The sequence below is a fragment of the Phycodurus eques genome, chromosome 14 (assembly GCF_024500275.1).
Source record: "Phycodurus eques isolate BA_2022a chromosome 14, UOR_Pequ_1.1, whole genome shotgun sequence".
Taxonomy (NCBI): Eukaryota; Metazoa; Chordata; class Actinopteri; order Syngnathiformes; family Syngnathidae; genus Phycodurus; species Phycodurus eques.
Window position 1 is genome coordinate 7,347,231 of NC_084538.1, and position 24,384 is coordinate 7,371,614.

General features: G+C 42.6%; 3 protein-coding genes across 4 annotated transcripts in view; all 3 read right to left on the minus strand.

The window, feature by feature from the left end:
* Window positions 1-294: 294 nt before the first annotated feature.
* Window positions 295-2,664, minus strand: bdkrb1 (bradykinin receptor B1). 2 transcript variants are annotated; one of them, XM_061696853.1, is made up of 2 exons: window positions 2,642-2,664; window positions 295-1,368 (listed from the first exon to the last, which is right to left on the minus strand). In XM_061696853.1, exons 1-2 carry the CDS (start codon window positions 2,642-2,644, stop codon window positions 295-297), a joined length of 1,077 nt encoding a protein of 358 aa, XP_061552837.1. In that variant the 5' UTR covers window positions 2,645-2,664. The 2 variants fall into 2 exon arrangements, with proteins under 2 accessions (XP_061552837.1, XP_061552836.1); XM_061696852.1 differs by lacking the exon at window positions 2,642-2,664 and adding an exon at window positions 2,312-2,340.
* A 1,764-nt stretch (window positions 2,665-4,428) lies between these two features.
* On the minus strand, window positions 4,429-11,464 carry bdkrb2 (bradykinin receptor B2). Its single transcript, XM_061696415.1, has 4 exons — window positions 11,260-11,464; window positions 9,906-9,947; window positions 8,669-8,797; window positions 4,429-6,556 (listed from the first exon to the last, which is right to left on the minus strand). The coding sequence occupies exons 3-4, from the start codon at window positions 8,686-8,688 to the stop codon at window positions 5,527-5,529; spliced, it is 1,050 nt and encodes a 349-aa protein (XP_061552399.1). The 5' UTR covers window positions 8,689-8,797; window positions 9,906-9,947; window positions 11,260-11,464; the 3' UTR covers window positions 4,429-5,526.
* An 8,367-nt stretch (window positions 11,465-19,831) lies between these two features.
* LOC133412907 (uncharacterized protein C14orf132) overlaps window positions 19,832-24,384 on the minus strand; it is a 28,237-nt gene continuing 23,684 nt past the window's right edge. The window contains 1 exon segment of the mRNA XM_061696666.1: window positions 19,832-21,637. Coding sequence (XP_061552650.1) covers window positions 21,401-21,637 — 237 coding nt within the window. The 3' untranslated portion in view covers window positions 19,832-21,400.

Below are 24,384 nucleotides of genomic sequence, written 5' to 3' on the forward strand. Positions count from 1 at the left end.
TTTTTATCCTTGACAAGTGCATCAATATCAAATCCTGAGGAACATCTGATTTCTGAATATCATTTAAGTGGTAAGTGGTCGTTGAAAGTGCTTGTGAGTGCGCCCTCCGGTGGACAAATTAGCAACAGAATTTTCTTGAAAAAAATCCTGACGGGCCAATTCTGGCCCAAGGACTACGTTTGACACCCCTGCTATACATCATACCATATTAAACCGTATTATGATATTATATGATATTACATCATATCTTACATACAGTTTATATTACCATACCATATAAACATCATAATCTTCCTATATGACAACAGGCTTAATCTGCTCAGGTCTGTGAATGTAAGTGGAGACGACAGAGCGCTGATAGGTGGTCTTGTCCGATCCTCTGCGATGTCGCAGAGCCGTCCGATAAATGGCGCTAACTTTCTTCCTGAAGTACTGCCCGGCGAGGACGTAGAGCACAGGGTTGAGGGCGCTGTTGAGGATGCCGAGATAGGCCGAGACCTGCCCCCCGACGTCCAGAGCGTGGGACCACGCCGTGACGTCCAGCACGTGGATGTCGCAGAGCGTGTCAAGGAAGGTGAAGACCTGGTAGGGCCCCCAGCAGAGGATGAACAGCAGAGTGATGGCGTACAACAGCACAGAGGCCTTCGCGTCATTAACATCCCGAAGGCCGACGCTCTCCTTCCTCTGTCCCAAAGCCTTAACGATAGCCCTGCTACAGAAGACGATCACCAGAGCAGGGACGACGAAGCCAGCGGCATTCAGCAGGCCCTGGTTGGCTAACTTCCACGAGCTGCCGTGGCTGTAGTCCAGCACGCAGGATGTCATCTGGAATTCTTCAAAGTACATCACCTTCCTGTGCAGCGTGGTCGGCATGCTGAGCGAGAGCCCGAAAAGCCAGAGGAGCACGCAGATGATCTTGGCGTGCCGCGTTCGTCGCAGCCACCTCGCTTGCATGGTCATCACGATCGCCAAGTAGCGGTCGACGCTGATCATGACCAAAGTGTAAACGCTGGTGTAGAGGTTCACCATCATGACGCCGTTGACCAACTTGCACAAGGCGTCGCCGTACTGCCAGTCGAAGCCGTTGAGGATGTTGGCGGCCCAGAAGGGGAGGCCGCAAAGGAGCGCGAAGTCGGCCAGAGCCAAGTTCCCCAGGTAGACCTCAGCCACGGTCAGGCGATCCTTGTGAGCGAGGAAAACGCACAGGACGAAGCCGTTCAAGGCGAGGCCCGCCACGGACACGGCGATGATGTACGGAGGAACGATGGCGCGGAGCGTGACGAAGTCCGTCGACATGAGAGAGTTTGAAAAGCTGCCGTTTTCAGACCGATGAGCAGCCGCCGCCTCAAGCGTCATTGGCTCCATAGTCTTCGCAACAACAAAACACATGAAATTGTTTTACTATACAGAAAAATCCTCCACTATTGCGACGATAGGGCTGACCCCCCCCCCCCCCCCCCCAAAAAGTATCTGAATGCGCCTAAAAATGTCGACGATAGCCTGTATTCATGTTTTATACTATAGATATAACACAAACTACAATACCAAAACACTAATACAAAACTCATCTTACATTACTTGCAAAATAAAATGGCTTACTGTTGATTTGATTTTGAAAAAAATGCACGGGAAGGGCGAGTACGATGGCGTGTATTTCGCCGCTTTGCAACTCGTAAAATTAGCAATTGTTAAGCAATAACAAGACCTTTGTCGCGTGCTTGATCCTTTTAATGGCCATTCAGCGGCGTAAAAACATAAACATATGACGAAGAAGCTCTGTAACCTCTGCTGACAACCCAGGCTAAACTTCGCTTTTCCCCAACAAACACTCGAGAGGTATTACTTTAGCATCTTTTCTTACGCCGAAGACCACTTTGCAATTAGCCAGGGCTTCGGCCCCATCTTGTTGTTGTGTTACAGTAAGAGCACAAAAATACACAGCGAATAGGTGTTTTTTTTCAGCCAATAGCTCAAGGTAGGTTTCACAGAAAAGAATGTGAAAACAACCAACCGCTATTAGCCTACTAAACAGGCACAGACAACCAAGCGCAAATACAGTGCTCCACCATTTCTGTAATTTTGTTGGAATGAATTGTCTCTTTTTGATGTCACAATTGTCCCGATCAAACCTTCCACCTGAAAATGCCAACGGTCATATTCTTAAAATTTTAGTGTCAGTTTCCGAGAGTCGTAAAGTTACCTCCTAACTGACAAATGGACCAAATGGTAACCAAACTGAAGAAGCCACGTGCTGGTTTTAGTAACTTAGTAACCGCAACCAGATAAAAATGGTACAGTCCAGTTGTCTTACATCATGCTCCATGAAACTTGGTACCAAGCTTCTTGTATACGACTGAATCATCGTTCGCATTGTGGCCAATATAACTGTCACAAAACAAGTGCTGACAAGGCATATTTAGATTTTTCAGCTCACTTTCAAAGTCTTAAAATATTTAGCGCGTGATTTAGTCACGCACTCAAATTATGACTAAATATGCTGACTCAATCAACATGTTTCCTCTTCTCGGCCACATGACTTCCATAAATACTCTCCGCACTGCTGCTATCGAGGATTTATCCTATTCAATAAAAAAAAAAAAAAAAAAAAAAGACTATATTAAAAGATATTCAAAGTTCTTACCATAGTGATTAAGCAGTTCACATGTGCTCACACGGCGAATGGAAGGAGCAATGGGACGAGGGAGTGTTTTTGTATATAGAGCGGCATTCTTGCACCCCCCCCCCCCCAATACACGAGCTTGTTTATGAAAAGTTTCCAACCTGCTGCATGAATTACTGCACAGCCCTAAATGGAGAAACGCGCACCAAACTGTTAAGATAAGTGAACAGCGATATGACACAAAAAATGGAAGTAGTATTTTTCTCACCTGGAGATTATAAATGACACATTGATAACTGCAGTCACGTCAATGCATGATGACACTCCCTCAACTGGTGGATCGTCTGTGTTGCGGACTTGATGTAAATGTGCATTAACTGACCTATACAGTGTACAGTGTGTGCAACTGATTGATATCTTGTGGTAATGATGTATATTGCACCTTCATTTCTTCAACACGTTTTTGTTTTTTTAACCTGTCCTGTTCACCTGGACCTGTTTCTCCTTTCGAGGTCAATCAAGGCTCAAAATCGTTTCTTGGGTTTGAACAGAACCTTAATGTTGTCAAACAGGTCTTTACATGTCCAAACAATGCTCCAACAATACCGTCACAACTGAGAAAAGAGCAGCGGAAACTTAATTAGCACACAAAATATGGAGGATTTACATGAAACAATTAAAAAGCAAATGGCAAAAATATTTACCTCATTGGCCACATTCACACAGAAGGAATAAAGGTCCACAAATCTTCTCAACAGAAAAAAAAAAACACATTTTATCTTAGGCAAACTCCTAATTTGTCTTTCTGTACAGCACATCTTGTGACTATTAAGTGTGTCAATTAACTGCATCCCCTAAAAACTATGCATGCAGGTGGAACAAAAATGAAGTTCCCCCTCTTCTCAACAAAATAAATGACCTGAAAATGAGAACTTATTGAATATTTAACATTTTACATGAAATAATGTCTTTAGTTGTTGTCCTTTTGAACCAAAAAAAAACCATGAATTTAATAAAGGACATATATGAGCGTTGCCTTTGACGGCAGCTAGGGGACCTGTAAACCTCTTTATGCCAGAAGAGATTTTCTCAGCAACAGGGGATTTGGATTTACTCCATCTGTGGTTATTTATATTGAAAACCACCCCTGCTGATAAGTACACTTTTCCCAAAAGTGACTCTAGTGAATTTAACCGAGTAAATGTAATGCATTACGACCAACCTCTGCAACTCAAGATGCTGAAAGGTGATCATTTCTTGTGCTATTATATAAATTTGAAAAACATTTAATTCATTAAAAGCAATAATGTATTATTATTATTACTTTGAAAGATGATGCAATAAATGATAGAACCCATAATCACCTTTGGATCGTGCAAACAGCTTTAATGCAAGTACTGTATTTCTTTGACATCACAATTGCATTAATAAATATGAGCGGACAGTTGCTTTGATAAGATGATTAGAATAACAAATGATCTCGGACAAACAGATTTGATCTCATACAATAAACAATCGTAATTGCGTTTTGCGAACGAAACAATACGTGGCAGCGAAATCGTGACAGATTGGTAAAAATACATGCGACAAATTCTATCGAATCGATTCCAGTGGTAGTCCGCAACCCTGGCAATGTGGTTCAAGGCCCACTGCCTTTTTGGTATTCCATGTCTTTCATTTGGGGAGTGTCTGTGCACCCTCCCACAGACCTGTGAGTCAACACTGAGTGGGCTGCTCGATTGCGGTTTTGTGGGGGAAAAAAAAAAAAAACAACAAAGCTCCACAATACAAGCGACAGCCGTGGAGGAAAGAAAAAAGCAGCGTGATGGGGCGTCACCATTGGAAACTTGGTCAGTAGACAGTGAGTCATTCATTCTTGTCTGTTCAAATGTTTAAATGTGTTAAAATAAAATGACGGGGACTTCTGCGACAGTTAAAGTTGAAATGATTGCAGACCTTTGACTTTGTATTTAATCAACTGACTTTGTATGAACGAAGCAGATTTTACGATTAGGTCACAGCAGGTCATTAGCATGCTCATGCGGGCAACAAAACTGGATTTTACAGTGTTTTTACAAAAAAAGTGAGGAATAATAGTTTATTTCCCTTAAAATGTACTCGATAACTTTTCTCAATTGCCATGGAACTATTTTTTTTTTTTTTGCAGTCATTTCCGCATTTGGTTTCTAATCTGGCCATTGCGCCCTGTCCTTTTTGTGCTGGGTTTTATAACGACCCCTCTACCCCCCAGCTCTCCAAGAAACTACTACGTCTTATAGACACATGAACATTAAAAAAAAAAAAAAAAAAAAAAGGACTTTGAGGCAGGAATAACTGTGTCCAACTAATTCTGCCTAGCAAAAATTGAGCACCCGTCAAGACAAGAGATATTTTTTCGTCTTCTGTTTCAGTCACATGCTCTTCTTCTGCAGTTCGCGTCTTTCCTCTTTCTCAGTTTGTTTGCTGTTGCGGTGCCCACCCGATGGCTCGAAACAACTTCTATTCTCTCGGAGATGCTAAACACGGTAGTATCGATGATTAGAAATGTAATACCGCTGTTTCTCGGTAAACCCTTTCATCCCTATTTGTGATTGTGAAAAATCATCCAAGCAATGCTGTTGTTCAACGTTGCGGTCCTTGCTATCAAAGATCTCGATTCAGTTTTACAATCAATCATTTTGAGGCTAGCACGTTGCCCTCGGATTAGAAATTGGAGTTTTCCTTCTAGTTAGAAAGAAGGAGAACATATTGTATGTATGCTATCTACGTTGTAAGTAGTTGGAGCCCCGCTAAGGTATTTTCATATAAAAATACCTCTGGTTTGGGCTTAGATGAGAATGTGTTTATGGATGCCATCGCCACCCCACTATGACAAGGAGAGTCCTCCCCCCTGGCTGATTTGATTTTTATTTAAATGTCCTCAGTGTCGCAGAAGTGTTTGAATGAGTGGACGCTGTCGCTGTGCTACTGAGGCGCCAGTGCTTGCACACTTCCTGAGCCTTTTTCCGGAAGTTTTTCCCAACGATGACATACAAGACGGGGTTGATGATACTGTTGAAGAAGGCCAAGTAGTCAAAGATCTGTTTGCAAATGTCTATGGCTGCTTCCAGGTGACACCCTAGCATCACACGGGCCTTTATTAGCACATCCAGCACTGTGACGATGTGAAACGGTATCCAGCAGATGAGGAAGGCAAACAGGATGACCAACACCAGCTTGGTGGCCTTCTGCTCAGTCTTCTCAGCGTTGAACCTCTCTATCGTCCGCTTGCTTAACGCCTGGATGATCTTGACGGTGCAGAATGAGATGATGGGGATCGGGATGACGAAGCTGAAGATAATTAGCATCGCATCGCAGAGCAGCATTACGCCGCGGCTTGGGAAATCGAGGACGCAGGCGTGCACGTCGTACTCGGGGAAATACTTCACCACCCTGAAGACCAGCGTCGGGGCGCTCAGGAGCAAGCCGAAACCCCACACCAGCAGACAGCCCAGTTTGGCATACTTGGGTCGACGCATTCTCCCGTGCGACATCGGGTGAACCAGCGCCACGTAACGATCCATGCTCACCAGAACCAGGAAGTAGATGCTGCTGTAAACGTTCATCTTGATGCCCGTGTTGACCACTTTGCACATGGCCACACCGAAAGGCCAGTTGAAATTCTCGGCGATGTTGACGACCCAAAAGGAAAGGCAGCACACCACGAGGAGGTCGGCGGCCGCCAGGTTGCTCAGGTAGATCTCGGCCACCGTGCACGCCTTCTTGTGCAGGCAGAACACCAGCAGCACGAAGACGTTCAAGACCACTCCCAGCACGGTGATGACCCCCAAGTAGATGGGCTGGCTGCTGGTGAGCGCATTCCAAAGGTCGGGATCGATGCAGCTCTTTTCTTCTATGACTGTGTGGTTTTCAACTGTGGTGTTCAGCTCTGGTATTCTGCGGGGAAAGCAAAAATGCTAGTAAAGTGACATTTAAAAAAAAAAAAAAAAAAAGAAAAAAGGTCCAGTGTAGCTGCAGCTGTCTGCTTGAAACTGCAGTTCAAAGCAACGAGTCATTAAATATATAACAAAACTACAAATACAGACGGTAAGTGTCTGAAACTTACACAACTTTGACTCTGCTAACTCCTCGACATTCCACCAAATCCCTCTAACAATTTTCATCTGTTTTACAATCACCCTTTTTCCATGCCAGATTCCTTGATAAAACCATATAACAGTTTGGTTGGGTTTAGGTTCAAGCATCAGTTACCTTTTGAGACTTCTAAAAGCTCGGCTCACATAGCTAGAACGGATAATTTTTGCTGCCGGCCAAGTGGATGAGAATTTGATAACTCAGGGGGTGTAGACATGATCGACATCCAGTTGCACGCCTAACCCCAACCCCAACCCCAACACCAACCGCTCACCCTAACGATCAACCCCAAACCCTAATCATAAACCTTAACCATGAACCTTGACCCAAAGCCATAACCCTAACCATCGATCATAACCCTAAAACCTAAGTCCTAGCACTAAACCATAACCTAAGGGTTTTGCAAATCTTGTTTCAAATGATATGAGTAATTGGTTAACAAAAATGAGTGGAATTTAAACAATATTAAGAATCAATGTTTCCGTTTACATGTGCAATTAACAGATCGTAGTGGATCTACACGTACTGTATTTTCACTATGGACATTTGATAAAACAAACTGTTAAGATCGAGAAATCATTTCAAATGCACAAAAATTTCCACTTCCATCTGGGAATCTTGACAACCTCAACTGAATCATCACATCATACTATTAAATATAAAATATATAATATTTCTTAATATTCCAACATTACACTTGTAAAATACATCAACTTCTGTGTAACAGCATATTTCAGAATGTCATTGAAGTGGTAAGTGGTCATCTCATGGACAAAATTAGCAACAACAGTTACTTTTACTGAAAAATTGCTGTTAATGTGTTCTATCACCGGGGCCGGATTTGAGCCCCTGATGGGCTGGTTCTGGCCCACAGGTCGTATGTTTGACACCGCTGCCCTAACCCCTCACTGTAAACCCTTATCAAACCCTGAACGTAAACCCTAACCCCTTACCCGCAAAGAAATGCAATGTAGAAATGTTTTTTTGTTTTTTACATGAATGACTGCTAGCCCTCAACTCAACCCCTAAAATGAAACACCCTAACCCTAACGGCTTTGAAAACAACGGCCACCATGTCCACTGTTGCTTTAGAAAGCATCCTCATGACCCTTGTTCAGATAACGGCAAAAACTGTTTTAATTGCTCATCATTGCTGCAGGAAGTTTTAAGGCACATATAAAATTACACAGGCCACAAGACGTCAATTACAGTATCACAATTACAGTGGTCTCGTGTTGTCTGTTTTTTTTTTTTTTTTTTTTTTTTAATGACGTCTTCAAGTGCGTTATCGTGCATTTTACCCACATATAACACACCGTACATACTGTATGTCCATGCCATGTAAATTACAATTAGCTCCAATTAGGAGCAACAGGCTCGGTCGGGTCTGCCGACTGTAATTCCATGGAGGGGTTTAAATTGGGTACAGCACATTAGGAGATATCGTGCGCCTCGTCCGGCAATCTGTTTTGCTCGAGGCCATTAAGCCGAGATCAGCAGTATGAAAGAGAAAAAAATAACAAATAAAAATACTCGACTATATTATTATATCGGTGTATCAGATTAATATTTGAAAAGTGTTAACCTTTTGAAGGATCGCGGTTGAGTCATTTATATAACTAATAAGTGAAGGGTGCACCCTAAAGATGGTGTATTATAACTAAAGTGTTTAACTGTTTATTATTATTACAAACCTAAATAAACCATCTCACTAAATTAACATTGTAATGGGTCCCAAATGGAATTTAGGTTTGCAGGGATAATGGTTAAATACATGCACATGTTCAAAGAATATATCAAAGAATAGTTCAGCTCTACCAAGTATCCCCAACTCCACTAGTCCCCGGTCAGTAGCAGTATTGTTTCCCCGCACATTAAGACAACAATATAATTGTAAATTTTGAAAGCGATTACCTTGTTGTTTGAAGAGCCATTTCCCCCCTGAGTCAAGTCAGTCCAGATGTGAAGTGCGCAGATTGCCCACTCGTGCTCTTGTAGGAGCTTCCCTTTCTCCCTCTCCGCCCCGTTCGTGTGTGACTTGCCCTTTGGAGATGTCAGCCAAAAAAAGTATTACTTCACAGTTTTTTTTCTCTTTCCAGTGTTTTTTACTCCCCTTACCCCCCACCCCACCCCCTCACTGTAACATCATGTCTGCATTTTTGGTATCTTACTGCTTGCACATTTCATATTCCAATGGATTATTATTTTGGAGTTGAAAACACATTTGATGACTGAATCGGATGTACTGTGTGAATTTAGTTACTGTATTTATGAATGGTTACACGGGTGGTGAGTTATTGAATTAGTTGCAAACGTGGGGATGTGCCTATCACAGGAGATGCTTTTATGGACATTTGCAGTTAGTAAATACAAACACCAACTTCGAAACCTTGGTGTACTGATAGATTCCAACCTGACTTTCAACAGTCATATCAAATCAATCACTATAACAGCCTTTTACCAGCTGAAGAACATATCCAGAGTGATGGCTTGCATGTGACAAGCAGACCAGGAGAAGCTCATCCATGCTTTTATCTCAAGTAGACTTGACTATTGTAATGGTCTTCTGACTGGAGTCCCTCAAAAGAGCATTAAACAGCTGTAGCTCATTCAGAAGGATGCAGCTCAGATTCTGACCAGAACAAAGAGATCAGAACAAACGTTTTTTTACGCTTGTCTAAAACAACGGAGTCGAATTGTTGATGCTCCCTTTCCAGTTTTGAAATCGTCAACACCGAACATAATAGCAGTCATTAGTGCGCGTCCTTTTAGTGATCTCGGGGTTAACGTTTGAATGAGCAACACAGTAATTTGTGAACCCTCCAGTTGTCACAGTGCAGCTCATTAGGGCTAATGCACTCGCTCCAAAGGACATTTGCGAGTTAGTATCGATTCTGTGTTAGAGAGTCGTCGATAATGTGCGAAAACCCATCCGCTCGGTCATAACCACGATCGCAAGAAAGTGCTGTTACCACGCAAGGATGCTTTTGAAAATTCTGAAATACTTTGGATGAATTATTGAATGGCTGGTAGAGACGCAAAGAGCAACTCCAGAAAGTTGGCTTAGAGTCATCGTACAGTAGGTACGGAAGTGGCGCCGTACTCTCGCCCGCCGGCTTAATGGCAATTTATTGAGACTTTGGGACCTTACGCTGGATGGATGGATTCCTCGTGCCGTGTTTCCTCGATGGAGCTTGAGATAAGGAACACAATCACAAGTCACAGTTATGTTTAACATGGATGATTGAGGGTTCCACCCTGAAACAAAGCAATAAACCGTGACATTTCCTTAGTGGCAAAATGAACTACAAGGAAAGTCAAATACCAAAATACTGAAAGGAAAAAGTCATTGTCATCACATGTTAAGAAAGCTTGGTAAAATGACAAGTTTATGCTCTCATAGAATTATGACTTCAATTTTTGTAATATTCTGAAATTATCCTCGTCAAGGTTTTTTCATGATGAATTTAATTTTTTCTTGTAATATGTTACTATGTTGTATGTTCTTGTAAAATTACTTCTTTTTGCTTGTAAAATAACTACTGTACTTCATTCTTTAACAGGATGATTGTTCTTTTGTCAACTTTTACTTGTAAAAGCTCATTTATTTTGTCTTTTTATTTCATTATTTAAGTCATTAATTAAGTCAAATTTCAGGTTATTTTCTCTTTAAATGTTACAACGTCATTTCAATATAAGGACTTCATTCTCAAAACAGTATGATTTATGATCTCATAAAATATATGTTTTTTCTTGCAACATTATGAATAAATTTTTATAAAACGTAAATCTTTTCTCTTACGTAACTTTACAACTTGAGTCGCGTACAATTTATTGCGAGCTTATAGCTTGTATTTCTTAACTTTCTTGCAAAGAAAATGATACATAAATTATGATACACACATTAAACACATTAAATAAAAACATTGTAAAATTGAGATTTCCTTAATATTATGACTTTACACTTACAAATTACAATATTTTTCTCTCAGGAAGTTAAACATCTTTCCCCCCCCCCCGAAATTATATCTTCACTCTTATCAAAAATCTTTTTAAAAAATCATATTACTACTTTATTTTTTGTAAAATGTGGACTTTTTTCCCCCTCGTAAGACGAAAACTTAAAAGTCTAGTTAACTATGCTCGTCCCCTAATGGTCATAAAAGATCCACTCACTGGCCACAACACTATGAAGCGGCCAAATTCCAATATGCTCGGCAGAAGTCCTGACACGAAACCGTTAAGAAGGAGAAAAATCGAAAGGAAAATATACACTTAGCAACCTCTTGGATTGTTTACTTCATGTTCAGTGCAAGCGTTGCCATGTTGACCTCCCGCCTTGCTTCTTATGCTTAACACCCACTATGTCTCATGAAGTTAAGAAGACGACGAGTGGCGTAATTGACCTTCATTGGCGTCACGCGAAATGTCGACTCTCTGCTTTAGGCTGAACTAACTGACTGATAACGCCACAAACACAATTCAAACATGGAATACGTACTTACAAATATGTCCCACAAACTGTGGCATTTACAAGTCTGTACAGGTGCATTCTAACAAGTGTATCCTCCAAAGCATGTTTCTTCTTCTTCTTCTTCTTCTTCTTCTTGAGCCCGTTTGCTTATCAGTGTAGCTCACTTGTGAATCTTCTCTACTGTAACTGATTCGGTCTTGGGCGAGATGTTGCCGCTTCCTTCAGCTCGCCCTCGACTGACCTCCTCCAGGTTTTTTGGTTTCCCGGCTTCCTTACGTTCCAGGATAAGGCCTGCCCGGTCATGTTAGAGGCAAGTTTCCTCAGGGTCGATCCGATCCAACCCCGCTTTCTCTGACTGTTTTGTGTTTCAATTTGTTCTCGTTGGGTAAGTTTCCACAGCGCGCTCTTTTTATAGCTTGCAATGCTCAGTAAGCTGTGAATTCACCTGGAATCGACCACCCGAATGTACAACACGTGGATAACTGGACTCCAAAGTAACTTCTTACCTTCATCTAGAACCAAAAGGGTACCGCATGCATACGTACGTGTACAGTGATCCCCGCCTATTCACTGTTCACTATGCACAAATTCAAGGTTTTTCTGTGGGATCTATCCTCAGCTATTCACTGAAAAGCTCACGCACTCCCAAATGTTTGTGCTCTTTCTGTAATGCTCTAAAATACCACAAGATGGGACCGAAGCCACGGCTAATAGGAAATAACTAATTGGTGTCAAGGAAGTATTGTTGAAGAGAGACATCTCTACTGAGAGACTAAGACCTTTGCAAATTGGGGAGGATCTAAATTTAATCAAGTTTTTTTTTTTTTTTTTGGTAGAAGTTAGGGAGAGTCTTTGCAGCATATGCATGTAATCGCGACTGCAAATCAAATAATCTGTGAGATATTCATTTTCAAGGGTAAAATGTCAAATGAGTTTGAAATGATATTGAAGCGTTTTGGGATCATAGTTTGTGGTCTGTTTACGGTCCAATCTTTATCTTCCGGGATGCGAACAGAAAAATCCAAGGATGCCCACTGACATTCGTCACCTTTTAATGAATTTACTAAAAGCAATTATCAGTGTAGGTGAACATATGCTAAGCGATTACATACTTTATACTGTACATAGTTCTGTTTTTAATTCGCGGCAGGACTCTGTCCCTTACTTTACTGTACTGTTCCCATGCTGTGTCCAAAGTAATATTTTTGAGTGCACTCCAAGCCATTGTGAAGTATAACGATTGGAGTACATATTGGACACATGTTTATTGTGACAACCTGAACGTCCCTTGCCTAATTATGGAAGCAGTCGCAGTGTTATGTCTCACTGGTGTGTAATGGGCCGTAATGCGGCACCGCGACATGCGGCTGCGGGGGCGGTCAGGCTTGTGCGTTTTTTCCAAAACATACACTGGTCGTTTCCCCTCTTGTACGCTCTCCTAACGAGCTTCGCAGGCGCTGGGCTTGATTACTCGCAGCCGCTCCCGTCCCTGCGGCTTATGCGTTTCATAACTCGTCTCCCCCTCTTTCGAGACAGACGGGTCGCCCCGGTTGGTTTTCGCAGCTGTCTGCCAGAGTCGGTCGGGCCTTTGAGGGGTAGGCAGAGCTCAAGCCAACCTCTGGCTTGGACTACAAAACGGCCTCGACGCGAACTTGACAGCGTGAGATGCCGCTAATGGCCGCCGTGGAAACACGTGTTCTTAAGTGAGGCTCACCCAAATGCTTTGGATGCTGCGCAGACTGGCAGAAACCATACAGACCACCCGCTCATGTTATATTTACAGCTGTAGATAAAAAAAAAAAAAACATAATGAGGGGGTTCCATACAACCAGTTGGATAGGCTATGTGTCTCCATTCGGGTACTTTCCTATACTTGGGTTTCAGTGCCTGCTACATCATTACAGCACGTAATGAAACGCTAAACTTGGACTGGGAAGATAAATAAATGTGTTTATGCTCCAACTGAGGGCCTGATGTTTCTGGCCGAGGGCGTTCATAGTTTAGAGAGTGAGATGTAAACTATCGACTTAGCTTCGCTTGAATGGTGATATTTGCTTGCAGGCTGAATAACGGTGGCAAACGCAACAGCAGCAGATAGTAAAGCATGTTCATCATTTCAATATCTGCAATGCTGCACACTGCATTTCCATCATGTAGCGGCCAAGGGGATATGCACTATTTACAGAACGTTAGTGATACACTTTTTTGCCTCTCTGCATCTCTGTTGCAACCTGATACTCTGTGGCACTAAATTCAATCTGGAAGTACTGTTGGTCAATGTGTCGTCTTGGTTTCGTGAATGCAAAACTGCAATTCTAATTGAAGCAGGAAACATATTGGTCGATTCCAGCAGAGGGTGGTGTGGGATAGAAAATGTGATTACTTTTCATTTCTTTCGAACGTGTCATTGATGTATAACTGTACTGCATAAGTGGCCTGCAAAGACAGACATGGGCCGAATCTGAACAGTTCTGTCAAACTCCCTCGCTTTTCTTGCTAAAATTGCATTTGACGTTTGGTAGTGAGCCAAAGAGTTGATTCATTGTCTGTACAGTTAAGAATATTGCCATTTCAGCGAGAAATAGTGCAGTAATTGTGGTGGGGCCCGGTTCCACGTGGAATTGACACCCCTCCTAAAAAAGAACGTAATGGCCTATATTAATATACCACAATCTATAATCCCAAAACAGTTTAGAATCATTTCAAATTCATTTTGCAAGATTATAATTAGAAATAAATGGCTTACAGGTGATTTGGTTTGGGAAAAAAATGTGCATCAATATGCACATGCGGCAAAGACTCGCCATAACTTCCGCTAACTACCCAGGCTAAACTTAGGTCCTCCCTGACATATAAAGCTTGTGTATTAGCCAATTTTATAGGGGACTCTATCCTTTATTATTCAGTGAAAAACTAGCGTTCGCCATTTGTGTTCTCAGGCCTAGGTAGCGCCATCTTGTGGCAACCTGGTGCCCAGGAACTATATGGAAGTGAGTTGAGGAGCTTCATTTTGAATAACTATAGATTGGAGCTCTCTTGTGGCATCTATATGCCGCTATGAACCTTTTTTCCTGTGTGTCAATTACGCAGATTTTAACTGTAGTATTTTAAACTGTAAAAACTACTTAAAACCATGACTATACTATATTTTCCTGTTTAGACAAGGCATTGGCGCCATTTTTTAAGGATCCGAGTGTTCCAGAGAGACCACTAAAACCATGAATAGGTTTTTTTTTTTTAAATTCTTTTTAAAGCAAATAGCAAAGGACATATTCCAAAGAAAAAAGAAGCACGTAGGTCAATTTGTGAATAGTGATACGTGGGGGTATTACTGTACAGTAATTTTCCTGGAAGGTAGCCTACCTAAGTGGCTGGTCGCAACCCCCATGTAAAAACATAAAGACATCGGACAATGTCAGTTTTTCCAAGTCTTTTGTTCCACTGTGTGTGATGCAGACTGACGGCCGACATAGTCGCCGTCAGACGGCCGACTGCCTGCCTTCTGACGGGATGACTTTTGACAACGTGGCGATACTCGCAGTGAGCACGCCACTGAGTATCTCTTGAAGGGACTCACATGAGCGTCTCTTTAATTCAAAAAGACAAGTGTACAGGAAAAATGCCGGATGCGGTGACGTTTTACTTAATCCTTACAGTAGCCCCGTAAGGTCACCCAAATATTAGGAAACAGCTCTCAGTTGTATGATGCAGTGCAGTTCGACACCACTGAAAACTAAAACCACTTCAATAAACAGCTTGTATTTGATCTCATTAGATTCATGGCATTCACTGCCATTGACGGCTTTTTGAAGTCAAATATCCACGTTAACTGGGAAGGCTGGCAGTGAATGAGTTGTAATGTTAATTGTATGTGCACAGAATGGATGTCGTGCCCTCTACTGCACATTATTAGATTAAAAGAAATGTAAATGTGCAAAAATGGACTTTGCGATTGAAAACAAGATGGACATGATGGGGAAATCTGAACCCTGAACATTGAAAAACACATCATAATAAAAAATCAAAAAAATCCAGATAAAATATAGTATTTTTCTTTTACTTCAAATAGATTTTTTTTTTTCCAGTGCCAACATTAACTACAAAACCAAAATGATTTTTCAACGCCAGAATTTAATGGCCCTGTTCTGGCTTTGTAATTTCTACGCTAACCCTTCTGTGGAATTTGTAGAAAGTTTCCAGAACAAAGAGAAGTTATAACCACTACTTAATAAAACTAAAATACAGTAGTACCTTGACTTACCAGTGACCAGACTTTTTTTTTTTTTGCTCACTCAGATTGTACTGAGCAGCCTGACCCTTTCCCAAGTTCCATTTCCTATTCTCTGGTTATCATCAACTCTCCTTTTGATATCGCCCTAAAAAGAAAGTGCGATCATGTTCTTCCTTCATTCTCGTCTTTGTTTGTTTTGTTGTTGTTGTTGCTACCATTCACCTTGGAGAGAGCTTTCCATTTTCATTTTGCCCCCAAGCACACGTTTATGTGCGGTTTGGCTCACGTCCGCCAGTGAGTGATGAGCGATTCCCGTCAGTCTCTGCAGTGACGGGCTACATGTTGCGCATTCTGATTGATACCTCATTACGTCTTATTTAGCTGAGCTCAAAGTCATCACCATTAACTCCGCTGAACACTCTGCCGCGCGACATGCTTCCTTGTTTTGGAGACGAAACATCAAGTCGTAATGAGACAAGAGCAGATGCAACTGTGCTCTTCTCCTCTCCACTATAATGACAGCTGGATGCTGAGAGGTTATTTGAGTTCAACTCCCCCTCGCTTCTGTATGTGAGCTGTAGTATCGTCGTAGTTATGTTTCGTTATCATCGCTACTGTTTGCAGGTGACTTTTTGCAAAAAAAGCATTAAAGATCGCTAATGATGGTGCAGGGCAATGTTGTAGACGTATATATTTTTTAATGCAGTTGTGACCTTTTGTCAACATGCAAATTCTGATGGTCGGTATTTATTCCCATATATTGAAAATACTTTGAAAAGTTTTAACACCAGAAAACCAATTTTTTTAATTGTTTATTCCTATATACTAAAAATCGAAATAAATTCTAAATGCACGATTTCAAACGCAGGAAATTAGTCATGAGTATATATTTTGTGTGCATTTTTTAATTTATTCATAATGTTTTATAATGCCGGCATGGTGACCGACTGGTTAGCACATCTGCCTCACAGTTCTGGGGACCGGGGTTCAAATCCCGAGCCCTCCTGTGTGGAGTTTGCATGTTTTCTCCGGGCACTCCGGTTTCCTCCCACATCCCCAAAACATGCGTGACAGGTTGGTTGAAGACTCTAAATTGCCCGTAGGTGTGAATGTGAGTGCGAATGGTTGTTTGTTTCTATGTGCCCTGCGATTGGCTGGCGACCGGTTCAGGGTGTACCCTGCCTCCCGCCCAAAGATAGCTGGGATAGCTGTTCTCGCAAACACGTTTAATTACCCTTTTCCTCAACTCACCTTTTATTGTTATTTTCTGCAAATGCTTGTGATTGGCTAAAACGGTCTGATGAGTCTGGTTCTTTGCGCCCCCTGTTGCTTTGGCATGCACTTGACAGCCTTTAAAATGCATTGGCAAACTGAGAGACTGAGATTATTTATTTTTTTTACCAAAAAAATAAAATAAAATCCTCCATGCACCCATCGCTTTCCTGTCAAATCTTTCTGAGAATTCCCTCTTGCCGTAATCGACCTTGATTCATCCAAACCACATGGATGACAGCAGATGCTGAGCTCCCATCATGCAATGGCAACATTGGCCGGCAGGTTCCCCATCCCTCCTCAGAAGATAATTAGCTGTAATGAGCCACCATAACAGAGAGCCACTGTTTGTGTGTCAAAACAAAAGAGACAGAAAACAAAGACAGCTGAGTTCCAGAAATCTCACCCACGAGCCAAGAAGATGCAACCCAAATCCGTTCTCGTCGGCTGTTGCCATGGCAGCAGATGACCTCAAATCCTTTTCTCGCCGAGCTGCTCTTCCCGCTAATGTTATCAAGAACAAATCCCACTGTTCCTTTTGGGGCCTGTGGAGTCTGCCGCTGGTGCGATGATTACATCAGTTTACAACGCCGCCGTGTTTGTGTGCCCCAGTGGTCACTGCCGTCAAGCAGATATCTGTAATTGTGGCGTAAAAAAGACTCATGCGGGTCCTCCGGGGCGCTCAGTGTTGTTAAACGGCAGCCGGATAAACGAGCGTCCATACGTGATTGTTTTTTCCCATCCATCCATCCATCCACCCATTTTCTGTACCGCTTATCCTCCTCAACATTCCAAAACAATTTCATCAATAAAAGATGTGGTTGTTGAACCTGCATCCCACTGGGGGCGCTGCAGCACTGTCCGCAACCCAATTATGAGAAGAAGATGTAATAAAGTTCAAATAAAGTGACCAGGATGTCACGTGCACATACTGTACTTGGATGATTTTAGCCTTATTCTCTATTGGCTGAGTTTGAATGTGTGATGTGTTAGTCCAAAAAAAGATGTTACGTGAGATTAATTGCTTCCGAGGGAGGAGGAACACTAACTGTAATTTAAATTTAAACAGGTAAGTTGATTCAAAAATAGATGTAGAGGAAATTCAGTTAACAGAATGTTTTCGACCTTCAAAGGATTCTTATGGAGAAATGTAAAAGAAATCACAAAAATAAAGTTGCAGAATCAACAAGAATAATATAATAAGGGGATTACATTGAAATTTGAGTAGGCATATTTCCATTCCATTTCCAGTATTATAATCAGCATGTAAACTTTTAGCAGTCAGCAACCAAACATAATTTCACACATTATTTCCTGGTAACTTCATGGTTCCCCCTTGCAGAAATGACTTTTGCCGCCTTCATTCTTAACATAAGCATGGAAAAAAAACAAGAAAATGGCGTACGTTCCGGCTGCCTTCAAAGTGACAGTTTGACATGTTGTGAGTCTAAGCGGCTTGGCAGACATTAGCATAGCCAGCAACTCCTCACTCAGCCCGTCACATTTTACCAGACAGAGGTCAGACTTTACCGTCCTGTGAGACGACTGCCTCTTTCATGCAGCGATATCACAGAATACAAAAGTTCTTCAATTTACATCTGAGTTCCGTTTTTACTTGTAAGTTTGAATTCCTACATCGAGCAGAACGCTCTGTGGTCTACTACTGAAGACGTTTGTTTTTTACTCATTTTCGCTAGTTTGCGGCCTTATCTTTAGTAACGTGACCGACGTGCAGTCTAGAGTTGTTCCGTTCGGGAATGTTTCTTTCAAAAGAACAAATATTTTCAATGAACTGAATCAGTTTATGAAATGATTGGTTCTTTGAGCTTCACCGCCATTAGCGAGTCGGCTAGGGGCGGAAACAGTAGCGTCTTGACGTGCCAATTGAGACCCACAGCTGTTGCGGCGGAGAAGATGCGGTCAATTTTCAAAATAAAACACATTTGACACGTGAAACGCAATACAACGGAAATTATATAAATTGGTTATTCTTTCTATCTAGTCAGTAAAAGCGGTAAAAGAGTGGGAACATTTTCTATCCAGTCCGATCCAATAGCTGTTTTTTTTTTGTTGCTGACATTGGACCGATTTCAGATCGGGACACCCCTAGTCAAAATGACATTAAATGAAATATTTGTATGAAAAACACTTTGAGACCATAAATATAATAAAACTATCAAATGAAAAACAAAGTATGGCAGAAATCTACCAGAGCTCCTACTGAGTGAAGCAGCATGTGTTATTTTTGAACGCTGTGTTCCAAGTTACTGTAAACAACAGGTTGTGACCACGAGGTGGCTCGATGTTTTTCAGTGCATGTGGGACGGCAACTGGCGCGCTCGTCAGAAGACATAGGGCCTAATTCTGAATCAATGAATCACTTCTGCTGATGTCTATTAGTCACCATCTAGAGCTGGCCTTACCTGGCAAAGTCTTAGTTAGCCACTATGGATTTCCCACTGTCGAGTCTAATAGCCCTCCATGCATTAGCATACATTAGCGCTCGCGAAACCCTGTGATTATCCATTTACTTTAGCACTGCCTCCAGGAGTCGCATCTTTTCCCGTCAACAAGCAGCAGAAATCGACAAGAAAACAACCTTCTTCGTGTCCATCGAGAGGGACTGGAAAGGCCCAGCGGCGAATGTGAGGGGGCGCTGATCGAATCAAGCCGCCGTATCAGCAGGCCGTGTGTGCGTGTGTGTGAAGGAGGGCAGCTAGGCGGCTCATTCAGACTGCAAGGTGGCGCGTCGGTTGACAAGTGCGTTTGCAAATGCGATCTGTAAATCTTTCAGACGTTACATCGTCCTCCTCGAGGGGCAGGGACGGGGATTTGCAGTCTTCAGTCAGTGAGTCATTGTCTTCCTGGTGCGCTTTTAACAGCACCTGACACAGTCGCGATGTAAAGAACAACTCTCTCTTCTTGGATTTGGTTTGTGTCAGGGACAAGGTTTTTGCGATAACCTTGTTCTACTTGAAGAAAAAAATCATGCAACTTGCTGCGTTCCATGTAAAACCAGCAGTATGAAACTTCAAGGCAAATCAAGAAACAAATCAAGTGAGTCAGTCGGCTCAGAAATCACGTTGTTTTATTAGGACACAATATCGTGTTACATTGCTTTACAGCTGAAGGCGTTACGTAACTCAACTGGCTTCAGAAAAAAAAAAAAAAAAAAGTGTTACAGATTCGTTGGGGTGCACAGGAATACGACTTCCAAACAATCCGTTTCAAAATGGCTGCCGTCAAAACGTTACGATGGCTCTTCTCAGAAATCACATCCGTATGGATTATATACTGTAGCTTTGTGTCGGCAGAGAAAAACAGTACACTGCGTTAATTCTAAAAGCACAAGTCTTTACAAAAAGGGTATTGTGTCGGTGGTTTACAACATAGTTCTCTAACTCAACCAGTTAATAAAAAACAGGCCTGAAAAGTCCTCGAGGAGCAGTAAGCGAGTTTTCTCGTGTCAAGGATGCTGATACAGTCACCATTCTAATTTGCTACAAAACATTAGAACAGTGTAAGCTATTGTATAGTCACACCATCGTAACACGAGGTGAAGAAAACCAAGTAGGCGACGCAACTCAAACGACGTAGTCACTTCAAGTTGACATGTTGGACAAATGACAAACTGTAAAAGCGCAAACATCAATAAATGGACTTGAACAAAGGCAACAAGCTCATATATTTGTGTGAATGAAGTGTATGTAAGAATAAATGGCATCTTTGGCTGTAAGATCAATATTTGACTACTCTGCGGCAATGGAGAAAACCTTTCAGACAGAGAGATTCTACGAAATTGCCACAGTTTGTGTTTCGCTTTTAGACAGGGACACAGCACCAGCATTGTGGTCTGACCAATGCTTTCTTCTGGCACTGTGAAATACCCTGACACACAGGCGTCATCCTGCTTCTGTTACGGCTTTGATACTAACCTTTCAAAGCGGAAAATGACTGGATTGACACTCCCCTGGCTTTTACGAGCGTCTTCTACACACACGCCTCAAAATTGACGCTAAAGTCAATTACATTTATGCACATTTTCATTTTGCCACAGAATCCAGTGAAGGATGATGGGGGAGAAGCCTAAATGTTTGGGGTTGAACTGAACTAGTGCCTTGTTAAATTTAGGCCTTACGATTTGATATTTATGTGACTTTCAGTGTGCGGTAAGTGGAGTTTACTGATGATTAAGTCATTAGTGTGTCCATGGCATGCATGATCCACAGAGTCTCCTTACATGGGCCCTAATGGCAATGGGCCTCAGGGCTGCCTCGGTTGAAAAGAATCCCAGTGCCTTCTAAATGTTTTAACATTCACCATCCCTGTAGTACAGCATAATTAAACAGCGCTGCCCTAAATTGCTTTGTGGCGACGGAGGCTTGCGACGTTCCCGGATCAACCCGAATCTCAGGCCCTATTTAACCTCCATTCGCATCTCCGCTTGGCAAGTGAGCGTGTGTTCTCCTGGGGAGACATGGAAAGAAACTTAGGAGGGATCAACATTATCCTCAAATCGTGGAATCCAGCAAAAGCGGACAAGTCTTTTACGCTCATGGTGTAGATGTTGACGATTCCATTATGGAGCATATCCGCTCTCAAAAGACCAGACAGATTCAACATTTAGGAGGACTCAAAAGTATTGGTCTTGTTGGGGGCGCACGTTTCCTCAGAAGGTGCAGGCGTAGACCACGCCCACCACCACGATGTTTCCGATGGTGGCCACAATGGCGATCCAAAGCCAAATGGCGTCGCTGGACATGGACTGCGACTCGTCCGGCTGGCCGTGCGCGGACGCGGCCGAGGCAGCAGCGTGGACGCTGGCGGATGAGTTGAAGAGTGAGTGCTCGCCGCTGTAGTCGTCGTTTGGCGACGAGTCCATGAAGGCTCCCGTCATAACTGGGATCTGAAGAACAGGAACAAAACCGTTAAGATAACGAAAAACCAATCGGTTGTTTGAAGGTATTGATGGCTAGCCGTGGGCAGGACGGTGGATTAGTGGTTACCACGTCAGCCTCATAGTTCTGACGTCCGGGGTTCAAATCTCACCTCCGGTCTCCCTGTGTGGCACTAGCATTCTCGTCATGTGCCTGTGGGGTTTTCTCCGGATACTCCAGCACCCTCCCACATTATAAAAATATGCATAATATTTTAAAATTTTGCCACAAACCAAGTGAAGCAACCAAGCGTACAAGACTGGCTGACCGATTGCAGCTGAACGGTGTCGTAATGCTGCAGATACAATGGAAAATGAATGTTTTGCAATAATACTTGAATATTTACAATTTCACGTGCTGTGGCTAAAAGCAAAGTGTAAGGAGTCTGTCACCGAAATGCATGTCAAATATCCACACTTCTTCCTTCGTTCTCATCCGTTTCTTCTCTTAGAAAATGTCTACAACAGACACGGCACTCTGCTTTTTCCTTGACAATCGCGCCATGTTTGTGGTTCAATAAGCTATATGGCGCCTCAAAGCATCGTATTCTGATAAGAACACCAGGGGTCATAGGGTCATTTGAATATGTGCGCCCTATGCGAGACTGGGGACCAGTTAAGGGTGCACGCTGGCTCTCGCCGATAGGAAGCTGCGATAGGCTCCAGCTCACCGTCCACCTAAACGAAAATAACAGTAAATGGATGGATATTCTGCAATTTTTCAACAAATGAAAAGAGTTCCAAGGTTTCTTAATAAATTGTCTGTGACATGCTTTGCTCAAAGTTTCCCATGAATCCAGAATTACAGCGTAACAATGTATTGCCCCTGTGAAGAGCAGCCAGTATTGGGCCAGGGCGGTTGTGTCTCAGGAGCCACTGCTCACACCGCGGGTCTCTACTGCGCAATGTGCCAATGTGGACTTACGCAACAAATGGCGACTCTTAGGGGAAATCCTCAGAGAATCCTGAAAAAAAAACTGGATGAACTCTTTTTGATCAACTTCATGGGACGTTGCGCTTCTTTTTGTATGTTGGCACCGGGGCTTGACATTAACACTCGCCAACACACCAAATGTGGGTGAACTTCAGCAGTGGTGGCCAACATCCTGCGCACACACTAATCACTTTGGTGGGTTGTGTTTTGATGGGGAAAAAAATATCTGCACGCACCACTGACGAACGTATTTTGATTGGAAAAACTTTTGGTCGGTAGGCCAGCAGGTGGTGATGTCCTTCCGGAAGTTATCACGAACTGGCTCTTCAATCCGATTCCTTGGCAGATGTGGCTTTAAAAATATATATTTTTGAAATCCAATAACCAGAAAACTTACCAAAAGCATTTTCTACTAATAACAACTACATAATTTTTTTAAACAAAATCCAACAAAATCTTCCTGAGAACAAACACGTTCACGAGTGTGGGTGAACCAACACGACACGACATCATGAGCAAACGCTTCCCCGCTGTCACACGCATTGTCGAGCATGTGTGCGCGTGCGTATACATTTAGTGTTTGGTTAACATGGAATTAATATTTCACACGTGGCAAGCCGAAATGATGTATTGCTTTCGAGAATCGGGGCCGAACTTGTTTCTTTTGAGTGTGTATATGTGTGTGTGTGTTTTCCATGTAGGCCTGCATTGATGGTGTGTGTGATTGAGAAATTTGTGTAGCGGGTTTCAACCGAAAAACACTCTCAGCTGAAAAACTATGCTAAAAATACCTCGGAGGCATGTTGCACTCTCGCGTACACAGAAATTTATGCTTCCTCATTTGCTCAACTTCTCTCTCTCTCTCTCACACACACACACACACACACACACACACACACACGCTTCAGGTCTTCCCTGGCACACGGGGCCGGGGAACCCTGTTGAGAAAGCATTGGCCCCTGGTGGTGAATAATGACATGACACATCCTGTGGAGCGCCTGCTGTTAACATGAGCATGATAGAGGCAGACAGGCGTCCACGGCGTCTACCAAACCTGAGCACCTCCCAACTCCCCTCCAGACACACACACACACACACACACACACACACACGCACACACACACACAGTCGTTGTATGTACTGTACCTCTCATCCATTAAAAGATTTTTTTCCTCTATTATGTTTCTAGTTCATTGTTGGGGTGCTCAAGCACCACTAAATTGAATCTCAGCACCCCTAAAATTTGTGAGAATAATGTTTTTTTTTTTTACTGTATGTCCTTTTCAAATAAACTAGAAAAGTTTATAACTATACAGTGCTTAGTTGAAACGTAATATTTTAACATCAAAAAACAGGACCCCCCCCCCTTGCCTCAAAAGTGGTTTGTTTCACCCAATACCTCCCACCTCTCCCCGACTGGGATCTGCACAGAGCAATACACTACCTGGCAGTGATATACAGTTGTGGTGTAACTACCTAGCTTAAACCACAATTTGTGGAAGATTTCTTTACTTCTACCACTCAATACCAACACACTACTCGAACTCATTACCATTTCGCATTTTCCGCTGCGTTTAATTGTATCTCACTGTCCGTTTCAAGTGGTCAGAGACCACTGCCCACTGACTGGATACCCATTAAATGGTAAATGGAGCACACTTATATAGTGCTTTATCTACACTATCAAGGTGCCCAAAGCGCTTACAGAGGCTCATAGTTCCCCATTCACGCACACATTCCTACACCAATGGGCAGCTGCTACCAAGCAAGGTGCTGCCAGGAC

What these genes read in the sequence shown, in the direction of transcription:
- bdkrb2 (XM_061696415.1), bottom strand. Translation starts at nt 8,688, where the DNA reads ATGGCTCTTCAAACAACAAG. An exon ending in ATGGCTCTTCAAACAACAAG is followed by an intron (nt 6,557 to 8,668) that starts GTAATCGCTTTC and finishes CTTTCCCCGCAG; the next exon opens with AATACCAGAGCTGAACACCA.